This window comes from Heptranchias perlo, chromosome 16, assembly GCF_035084215.1.
Source record: "Heptranchias perlo isolate sHepPer1 chromosome 16, sHepPer1.hap1, whole genome shotgun sequence".
Lineage (NCBI taxonomy): Eukaryota > Metazoa > Chordata > Chondrichthyes > Hexanchiformes > Hexanchidae > Heptranchias > Heptranchias perlo.
In genome coordinates, this window is record NC_090340.1 from 7885505 (window position 1) to 7896955 (window position 11451).

General features: G+C 43.9%; 1 protein-coding gene across 1 annotated transcript in view; it reads right to left on the reverse strand.

Moving 5' to 3' along the window:
• The window catches only part of hydin (HYDIN axonemal central pair apparatus protein), a 1099250-nt gene extending 1088185 nt beyond the window's left edge, over nt 1-11065 (reverse strand). The window contains exons 1-3 of the mRNA XM_067997614.1: nt 10890-11065; nt 10736-10799; nt 5872-6037 (exon numbers count right to left, since the gene is read on the reverse strand). Coding sequence (XP_067853715.1) covers nt 5872-6006 — 135 coding nt within the window. The 5' untranslated portion in view covers nt 6007-6037; nt 10736-10799; nt 10890-11065. The remainder of the gene's footprint in view (nt 1-5871; nt 6038-10735; nt 10800-10889) is intronic.
• Nucleotides 11066-11451: the final 386 nt, after the last annotated feature.

The window sequence follows — 11451 nt, forward strand, 5'->3', positions numbered from 1 at the left end:
GGGGAAGTCATGTCTGACAAATTTGCTTGAGTTCTTCGAGGATATAACGTATAGGGTGGATAAAGGGGAACCAGTGGACGTAGTGTATTTAGACTTCCAGAAGGCATTCGACAAGGTGCCACATAAAAGATTATTACTTAAGATAAAAAATCACGGGATTGGGGGTAATATTCTGGCATGGGTGGAGGATTGGTTATCGAACAGGAAGCAGAGAGTTGGGATAAATGGTTCATTTTCGGACTGGCAACCAGTAACCAGTGGTGTTCCACAGGGGTCGGTGCTGGGTCCCCAACTCTTTACAATCTATATTAACGATTTGGAGGAGGGGACCGAGTGCAACATATCAAAATTTGCAGATGATACAAAGATGGGAGGGAAAGTAGAGAGTGAGGAGGACATAAAAAACCTGCAAGGGGATATAGACAGGCTGGGTGAGTGGGCGGAGATTTGGCAGATGCAATATAATATTGGAAAATGTGAGGTTATGCACTTTGGCAGGAAAAATCAGAGAGCAAGTTATTTTCTTAATGGCGAGAGACTGGAAAGTACTGCAGTACAAAGGGATCTGGGGGTCCTAGTGCAAGAAAATCAAAAAGTTGGTATGCAGGTGCAGCAGGTGATCAAGAAAGCCAACGGAATGTTGGCTTTTATTGCTAGGGGGATAGAATATAAAAACAAGGAGGTATTGCTGCAGTTATATAAGGTATTGGTGAGACCGCACCTGGAATACTGCATACAGTTTTGGTCTCCATACTTAAGAAAAGACATACTTGCTCTCGAGGCAGTACAAAGAAGGTTCACTCGGTTAATCCCGGGGATGAGGGGGCGGACATATGAGGAGAGGTTGAGTAGATTGGGACTCTACTCATTGGAGTTCAGAAGAATGAGAGGCGATCTTATTGAAACATATAAGATTGTGAAGGGTCTTGATCGGGTGGATGCAGTAAGGATGTTCCCAAAGATGGGTGAAACTAGAACTAGGGGGCATAATCTTAGAATAAGGGGCTGCTCTTTCAAAACTGAGATGAGGAGAAACTTCTTCACTCAGAGGGTGGTAGGTCTGTGGAATTTGCTGCCCCAGGAAGCTGTGGAAGCTACATCATTAGATAAATTTAAAACAGAAATAGACAGTTTCCTAGAAGTAAAGGGAATTAGGGGTTATGGGGAGCGGGCAGGAAATTGGACATGAAGCTGAGTTCGGATCGGTCAATGCCCTGTGGGTGGCGGAGAGGGCCCAGGGGCTATGTGGCCGGGTCCTGCTCCGACTTCTTGTGTTCTTTAGATTTGTGGTTGGGATCAGATCAGCCATGATCTTATTGAATGGCGGAGCAGGCTCGAGGGGCCGATTGGCCTACTCCTGCTCCAATTTCTTATGTTCTTATGTTCTTATGGAGTATTGTGCGCAGTTCTGGTCACCACATTACAGGAAGGACGTAATTGCTCTGGAGAGAGTGCAGAGAAGATTTACAAGAATGTTGCCAGGGCTTGAAAATTGCAGCTACAAAGAGAGATTGGATAGGCTGGGGTTGTTTTCCTTGGAGCAGAGGGGGCTGAGGGGAGACTTAATTGTGGTGTACAAAATCATGAGGGGCCTAGATAGAGTAGATAGGAAGTACCTGTTTCCTCTAGCAGAGAGTTCAAGAACTAGAGGACATAGATTTAAGCTGATTGGTGGAAGGATTAGAGGGAACGTGAGGAAAAACTTTTTTACCCAGAGGGTGGTGGGTGTATGGAATTCGCTGCCCGAATTGGTGGTAGAGGCAAGAACCCTCAACTCTTTTAAAAAGTACCTGGACCTGCACCGAAAGTGCTGTAAGCTGCAGGGCTATGGACCAGATGCTGGAAGGTGGGATTAGAATGGGCACCTGGTTGTTCTTCAAGCCGGCGTGGATACGATGGCCCCCTTCTGTGCTGTATCTTTTCTATGGTTCTATGAGCCTCCGCAATTTCCGTAACTTCCCTCTAAACCAGGATGCATCCCATCTGGACTGGGTGACTTTTCTACTTTGAGTACTGCCAATCTTTTAAGTACCTCCTTTTTATCTATTTTTATCCTATCCAATATCGCTACTACCTCCTCCTTTACTGCTACAAGGGCAGCATCCTTTTCTCTGGTGAAAACAGATGCGAAGTATTCATTTAGTACCTCAGCCATGCCCTCTGACTCCACAAGATCATCTCCTGTTATGTCCCTAAATCGATCCCTTTTACTATTTATATGTTTATAAAGGACTTTTGGGTTCCTTTCTATGTTAGCCGCTAATCTATTCTCATACTCTCTTTTTGCCCATCTTATTCCATTTTGTAGATCTCCTCTGTACTTTTTGTACAGCCTGGTTCTCTACTGTATTATGAACCTTACATTAGTCATAACCTTTTTCTGTTTCATTTTAATCTCTATATCTTTAGTCATCCAGATACCTCTAGCTTTGGATGCCTCTCCTTTCCCCCTCGTAGAAATGTGTCTACTCTGTACCTGAACCAACTCCTCCTTCAAGGCCTCCCATTGTTCAATCACTGTTTTACCTGCCAATTTTTGATTCCAATCTATCTGTTCTTGATTCCAATCTATCTGGGCAAGATCCCTTTTTAACAATGAAATTAGCCCTACCCCAGTTTAGTATTTTCACATTTGATTGTTCCTTGTCCTTTTCCATAACTATTCTAAACCTATGATATTATGATCACTGTTCTCTAAATGCTCCCCCACTGAAACATGCTCCACCTACCCCACTTCATTCCCCAGAACTAGATCCAGCACTGTTTCCTTCTTCATTGGGCTGAAAGCACTGTTCCAGAAAGTTCTCTTGTACAAATTTCAGGAATTCCTCCCCCTCTTTGCCCTTTACACTGTTACTGTTCCAGTCTATATTGGATTAATTGAAGTCCCCCATTATCACTACTCTATAGTTCTTGCATCTTTCTGTAATTTGCCTGCAAATTTCCTCCTCTATCTCCTTCCCACTATTTGGTAGCCTGTCGTATACACCCAGTAGCATAATAGCTCCACTATTGCTCCTTAATTCTAAACAAATAGATTCTGTCTTTAACCCCTCAACTACATCATCCCTTTCCAGTGCTATAATGGTTTCTTTGATCAATACTGCCACTCCCCCTCTGTAGCTTTCCTGAATACCTTGTAGCCAGGAATATTAAGTACCCAATCCTCCCCTTCTTTGAGCCAGGTCTCTGTTATTGCCTCTGTATCATAGTCCCATTTGGCGACTTGAGCCTGCAGCTCACCAAACTTATTTACCACACTATGTGCATTTACACACATGCACTCCGAATTCATCTTAGTCTGCCTCACATTTGCCCCTTGTCTGATCCCTCCTATTTCTGAACTCTTCTTTACTCTAGTGCTACTTGTCCTCTGTGCACCTTGTTTCTCCTCTCAAATGTTTCATCCTGGTGCCCATCCCCCTGCCAAATTAGTTTAAACCCTCCCCCACAGCACCAGTTAACCTGCCCAGAAGGATATTGGTCCCAGCTATGTTGAGGTACAACCAGTCCATCTTGAAAAGATTCCTTCTGCCGTAGAACTGGTCCCAATGCCCCAGGAATCTGAAGCCCTCCCTCCTGCCCCATTTTTCCAGCCACGCATTTACCTATCTTATCCTACTATTCCTTTACTCACTAGGGTGTGGCACTGGGAGTAATCCAGAGATTACTATCTTTGAGATCTTGCTTTTTAACTTCCTCCCTAGCTCCTGAAACTCTGACTGCAGGGCCTCAACCTTCTTCCTTCCTATGTTATTCATTCCCACATGGACCATGACTTCTAGCTGTTCCCCTACCCCCTCAAAATGTTCTGCACCATCTCAGTGATGTCCTTTACCCTAGCACCAGGGAGGCAACACACCATGCGGGACTCACGGCGGCGGTTGCAGAAACGTTGGTCTGTATATTTACTTGTTTCTATAAAATTAAGCACCTTAACATTTCGTAACTGGCCTCATCTCAGTAAAGTATTTTTAAGTCCACCTTCTGAAAGATTGGAGAATCACACATGAAGACTTGTGAAAGGCTTGATGTCCAGGGTAGATCACAACAACCTATTGTTACTCCCCTGCTATTATGTAATTAGTTATTGGGCAGTACAGGCACACTTCTGAGCATATAATGCTCAGAGCATTTACAGCAGTGCCCAAATTTTATAACAGTCTTCTTCTCTCAGGAACTTGTGAAATTCCCTTTTAAAGGAGTATGGCGACTCCTTTCATAGTCACCACAACTCAGGAATTTGTTCCAGAGGTGTAGACTCAGGAAAAAAATCCTTCTGGGTATTTAACCTAACTTTGCTGATGGATCTTAAATACAGGACCTCTAGTCCTACCATCTCCATTTATTTAAAGTACCAGACTGTATCCAATCTCATCATTTTAAAACGGTAAAAACATATCCCCTCTAAGCCTGTGTTTCTCCAAATAACCCTAACTTTTCGAGCCTATCCTTAAAGCTAAGAGCTCTAACTTTTGGTTATATCCTGGTTGTCCCCTGCTACACATTCTCTAGCGCATCACCAGTTGCAGGCACCAAAACTAGAAAATGTGGGAATGCACCAGAGCCACGGTTCATTTGATCGGTCAGGAGGCAAGAACAGACTCATGGGGGTGGGATGGGGGAAGGGGAAAAAATGAGAGAGGGTTGGGGTGTGGTTGACTGGGATGGGGAGAACGTTTTAAGAGATTAGCTCCGGAGGAATGAGGCGCATGCAGGAAGTATTAGGAGGGGTACTAAGGTTACTGGAGTAGAGCAAGTGACGTTTGCCATGCTGACAGTGGCAAAGGATGCCCAGTTTGAGGTAGAAAGAGGCTGTGAGCCAGTCCAATTCGGCAAGAATGCAGGGCAGTGAAGGGAGAGCAGTTCAGCAGGGAAATAGCATATGGTAAGGCAACTGGTCAGTGATAGTTAGGTAAGGGGGACAGAGAATGGAACAGGGAGAATGGTAGGTGGGGAAAGAGAGGATGGAGATGCTGGAAGGAGATGCTCAGATCCTGGTCAGCAGCTATTATGCAAACTCAGTAAAGCAAGAGCAAGAAAGCCTGCAACATTAGCAACAGCGAGAGTTCACTTGCAAGATGACAAAGAAGACCATTAGGATGAGTCTTGGGAAAAGACGGACAGATTCTGTGACTGACCTGAAAGTCAGGGATCAAGATCAGTTGGAGGTCAGAGGTTCCAGGTTCAGCGGGGAGATTTGTTGATGGCCTGAGGGTAGAGGTCCAGGCTCAGGCTGGAAGACAAATCGTCTAGTATTTGGTCTGGGTGGTCAGTAAATACAAGGGTCAGACCTTGGGGTTAGAAAATGTTGTGGTCCCCAAGGAAGGTCGGAGAATTCTGAGGTCAGCGAGGAAGTCAGAGATGCTACAGGTAGCCAGTAGAGCCAAGGGAGCAGAGGCAACACAGAAACCTGGGCAGCATGAGCACCAACAGAGAGCCACTAAACAACAAAATCTGCACAGAGCAAAGGGGTCATTTAGGCCACTGTCACGGAACCTTGGCAAGGGTTGATCACAGGTGCTGGTAGAGGGGATGTTGCCAGGCTGAGTCGGTGCAGTGCTGAAATAAATACTGCCAAAGAAAGAAGCGTTCAAAACTGCCAGCCCAGCCAGCTGCCAGCGGAGAGTCACCGAGTCCGATCGGCAGTGCAGTTGGTGGAGAGATTGTCGGCAATGACGGTGCTGATAGTAGCGGCTCTCGGGTCATCACAAGACCTCCCCATTGAATCTGGAACCTCTCTCCTCCAATTGATCCTGGTGGGATAATGAAATCCCCTCCAGGACCCACATGGAGCTGCGAATAACGTGGTCACCATCTTAGCACAGCACATACATTTGTCAGAAAAAAAGTGCTCACTTTTATTCATACCTTAACATGTGTCACCTCCCCTTTGATCATTTTTGGATTGCAAGGTTCCACCACCTTGCTTTTAAATCCTTCCGGCATCTTGAGGAAGGTGCTCTGCATTGCTCGATCAGTCGCTTCCACATTGCCTGCAGCCATTTTGTACTCGCTTCACCAGTACTTAACTCGACTGTAAGAGAATGAAAAAAGTCAGCTTCACTGTAAGTCAAGTACTATGCTGTAAAAGGGCAAGAACCCCTGGCTGATGTTTCCCTTCCCTAGCACAGCACCGAGGTAAATTGTAACATCCTTAGCACAGTTAAAGCTACCACCTGACTAGCTGTTCATGGGCACTGCTGTATTTCTTCCCCCCACAAACTGACTCCAATTGTGGACTGAAGTCTTTAATCAGGAATACACAGTACACTTTTGTAATACTGTCCCTATCTGTCTACAGAGAGGGAGATTGGAGCTGTTTGTCCTGTGGCCCTTGTCGTCAGAGAGCATATGTATGCTCTGCAGGTTATGTGGCATGTTCGATGAATGGTTTTGCACTATCCACCAGTTTCAGTGACTCAGGCTGCTTCAAACTTTGTGTACCAGTGTCACCGCAGAAACAAGCACCAAGGTCTCCAACTCTCCCTTTAAATTTTCCCATTTGTAATCTGTCTGTCCTCTCGCCCACCATGATCCTCTCCTCTGACCTCTTTCTCCTACTGATGCTTATCTATCTCTGCTACAAAGTAATATTTATATTTTTTATAAAATCTGATATTAAAAGCTGTATGGAAATATCACTTATAAATTTATGAATTTTTATGTGATCTGCTTTTCTTGTTTCAAAATGATAGTGAAAGGTGCATATTTTAAAATGAAGATATAATGTGCTATTTCACTGTCTCACACAGCAGATGTGCATTGCATAGCAAACTGTACTGACTGGAAATCCACCGTCACTTAGCTTCTGTTATTGGTTTGCTGATGACAGAAAACAGTTACCACTACTACTGCCGCTGAATGTTCTCTGCTGCCAGCGATAACCTGTTGTAATGTAATTTGGATCAATAAAAAGTTGTTTTTGTGTATAAAATAAAGTGCAAAATTTAACCAACTTCGCAAGGGAAATGGTGACATGGGAACAAACCCACACTCTCTTTCCCAACACTCCTTACTTACAGTCACTGCAACAGGCAACATCTATACACAATTCCGTGCTTGCTATGACCTGAAACTTAACCCTGATACATTAAGAGAGTGGGATGCAGCAGGTCACCGGGCAAACAATCTACCTTGTTAGTGTAAACTTCACATTTGATGGTGCATAGGATTCTACAACATGGCACATCATCTCAGAAGACAGACAATATCATCCACACAAGATACTTTCCCTAATAAGTTAATCTATTGTTCAGATTTATTTATAAATTAGAATTATTTATAGAAGCAAGCAATATATGCAAGAAATTAAACAGTGCAGGTCACTATTAGCTGACTGCAAGACAGTTTACAAGGGTCTAATAAAACAACATCTTGCATTTATATTGTGCCTTTAACACAGTAAAATGTCCCAAGGCGCTTCACAGGAGCTATCCAATTAGTCCCACTTCCCTGCTCTTTTCCCATCGCTGTGTAAATTTTTTCCCTTCAAGTATATATCCAATTCTTTTTTGAAAGCCACGATTGAATTTGCTTCCACCACTCTTTCAGGCAACGCAGTCCAAATCATAACAACTCGCTGCGTAAAAAAGTTTTTCCTCATCTCACCTTTGATTCTTTTGTCTATCATCTTAAATCTGTGTCCTCTGGTTCTCCACCCTTCCGCCAATGGTAACAGTTTCTCTTCATTTATTTTATTTAAACCCTTCATGATTTTGAACACTTCTATCAAATCTCCTCTTAACCTTCTCTGCTCTAAGGAGAACAACTCCACTTCTCCAGTCTATCCACGTAACTGAAGTCCCTCATCCCTGGAACCATTCTATTAGATCTTTTCTGCACCCTCTCTAAGGTCTTCACATCCTTCCTGAAGTGCGGTGCCCAGAATTGGACACAATACACCAGCTTTGGCCGAACCAGAGTTTTATAAAGGTTCGACATAACTTCCTTGCTTTCGTACTCTATGCCTCTATTTATAAAGCCCAGGATCCCGTATGCTTTTTTTAACCGCTTTCTCAACCTGTCCTGCCACCTTCAAAGATTTGAGCACTTATACACCCAGGTCACTCTGTTCCTGCACCCCCTTTAGAATTGTACCATTTAATTTATATTGCCTCTCCTCATTCTTCCTGCCAAAATGTATCACTATGCATTTCTCTGCATTAAATTTCATCTGCACTGTGTCCGCCCATTCCATCAACCTGTCTGTTCTCTTGAAGTCTATCACTATTCTCCTCACTGTTTACTACACGTCCAAGTTTTGTGTCATCTGCAAATTTTGAAATTGTGCCCTGTACACCCAAGTCCAAGTCATTAATATATATCAAGAAAAGCAGTGGTCCTACTACCGACCCCTGGGGAACACCACTGTATACCTTCCGAAAAACAACCGTTCACCACTACTCTGTTTCTTGTCCCTTAGCCAATTTTGTATCCATGCTGCCACTACCACTTTTATTTATTCCATGAGCTTCAATTTTGCTGACAAGCCTACTATGTAGCACTTTATCAAACGCCTTTTGAAAGTCCACACGCAAAACATCAACCGCATTGCCCTCATCAACCCTTTCTGTTACCTCATCAAAAAACTCAATCAAGTTAAACACAATCTGCCTTTAACAAATCCGTGCAGGCTTTCCTTTATTAATCCACTTGTCCAAGTGACTATTGATTTTGTCCCAGTTTATCATTTCTAAAAGCGAATTATCATTTCTAAAAGCTTCTCCACCACCAAGGTTAAACTGACTGGCCTGTAGTTGTCGGGTTTAACCTTACACCATTTTTTGAACAAGGGTGTAACATTTGCAATTCTCCATATCCACCCCCATATCTAAGGAGGATTGGAAGATTATGACCAGTACCTCTGCAATTTCCACCCTTACTTCCCTCACCCTCAGCAACCTAGGATGCATCCCATCCAGACCTATCTACTTTAAGTACAGCCAGCCTTTCTAGTACCTTCTCTTTAGCAATTTTTAGCCCATCCAGTATCTCAACTACCTCCTCTTTTACTGTGACTTTGGCAGCACGTCTTCCTTGGTAAAGACAGATGCTAAGTACTCATTTAGTACCTCGGCCATGTCCTCTGCCTCCATGCGTAGATCTCCATTTTGCTCCCTTATCGGCCCCACCACTCCTCGTACTACCCATTTACTATTTATATGCCTATAGAAGATTTTTGGATTCCCTTTTAAGTTAGCCACCAGTCTATTCTCATGCTCCCTCTTATTTCCTTTTTCACTTCTCCTCTGTACTTTCTATATTCAGCCTGTTTCTCACTTGTATTAGCAACCTGACATCTGTCATATGCCCCTTTTTCTGCTTCATCTTACTTTCTATCTCTTTCATCATCTGGGGAGCTCTGGCTTTGGTTGTCCTACCTCTCCCCATCGTGGGAATGTACCTAGACTGTACCCAAACCATCTCCTCTTTAAAGGCTGCCCATTGTTCGATTACAGTTTTGCCTGCCAATCTTTGATTCCAATTTACCCAGGCCAGATCCGTTATCAACCCATTGAAATTGGCCCTCCTCCAATTAAGTATTTTTACTCCAGATTGTTCCTTGTCCTTTTCCATAACTAATCTAAACTTTATGATACTATCATCACTGTTCCCTAAATGTTACCCCATGACACTTGCTCCACTTGACCCACTTCATTCCCCAGAACTAGATTCAGCAATGCCTCCTTCCTCGTTGGGCCTTATTGATGACCCTTTGTCACTGACTCCCCAACAAGAAATAGTCTTTCCCTTGACACTTTATCAATACCGTCACAAATATTAATACATCGAAGTTACTACACGGAAACAGGCCATTTAGCCCAATCAATCCTTGTCGGCGCTTTCCCTTCACACGAGCAAATAGTTCTAATCATATTTACACACCCTAGTCCCATATTCCTTCAACCCCTTCTTCTTTATCCACCTATCTAACCTAATCTTGAGTGCTGACACTGTTTTTGCTTCAACCACTAATCCTAGAAGTGAATTCCACAGCCTCAGAACTCACTGTGTGAAGAAGTTTCTCCTGCCCTCGATTCTAAATCTCTTACATTTGATTTTGTATCAATAGCTCCTCATTCTTGACCCCATAACGATTGGAAACAGTCTGCTTCTATCTACCCTGTCTTAGCATTGCATAATTTAAAAAACTTCGATCATATCACCTCATAATCTGCATTGTTCTAACCAAAAAAACCCCCAACTTTTCAAGTCTTTCTTCGTATTTGAATTTCCCCATACCAGGCAGCATCCTTGTGAATCTGCATTCTATCCTCAATATCCTTCCTATAGTGTGCAACCCAATAATGCACAAAGCCCTTTAACTGATGTCTTATTAAGATTTATATAGGCTCATCATTACCTCTGGGATTTTATACCTCTTAAGACTTATCAACCTAAGGTGCTGCCTTTAATGTTCTGTGAACCTGTCCCCCCAAATCCCTCTACTCTTCCACAACGCCAAGCCTATTTCTGTTCAGAATATAATTACTGCTGTTTTTTTTAAATCAAAATGCATCACCTCGTACTTACTGATTAGTAGACTTACTAACAATCTCACATCTCGGTGTGCCTCCCCTGCCCTTGTCTTTTCAAAGGAACAGATTGCCCTGCTCGCTTGGTGCCAGCTGAATGCCGAGACTGGTCGGCACTGCCCCCTGTTCTCACTTTTTATATAAAACCCTGCAGTCCGTCTCTGGTCCAGATCAGGGTCTCCAGTTTTAGCACTCACCTGTTCACTGTGACTGATGCACCCAATGCAGCAATTCCCCTTTCTATTTGCACTCAACCGGCCCCTATAGATAAAGAGAAACAATAATACACGGTATTACGTTAGTGGAACTGGTTATTTATAACATGGGGTCACAGGTTGGCTGAGGGGTTACCTGATGAACAACCGTCAGTCCCAGGCCCAGGCCCACACCCACCGGCCCTCTGGTGACAGTCACACCCTCAAAAGTTAGGAGATTAAATAAACTCGAGTGGGAAGTTGCCCCACGGACTATTTCTGCTATTTTGCGGGTTTTTAGCCCTCCTCCGGTCCGTTTTTCCCCCGCAGCTCGGCAGCAGCCACACTTTCCCGTTACCATAGCAACAGCGTGCCGCTCGGAGGCCAACGTTTCCACTCACTAATACCGGGCCGCTCCATTGGCCGGCTGAGGCGTCCTGACCACACCTCCCCCCCCACAACGGTCACCACGACAACGGAGCAGGGCAACCAGTTTCTCAAAAGGGACAAGTGCAGATATGGTCAGGGCTGTTTGGGCTTTGAGTGCATGAGGCTTCAGTGGCTGTGCATCGCAGCCACTTCACTTATGGAGCAAATGTAAGGAATCTTACAACACCAGGTTATAGTCCAACAGTTTTATTTGAAAATCACAAGCTTTCGGAGGCTTTCTCCTTTGTCAGGTGAGTGTGGGATTCCTTGAAGGTACTGCATATATAGTC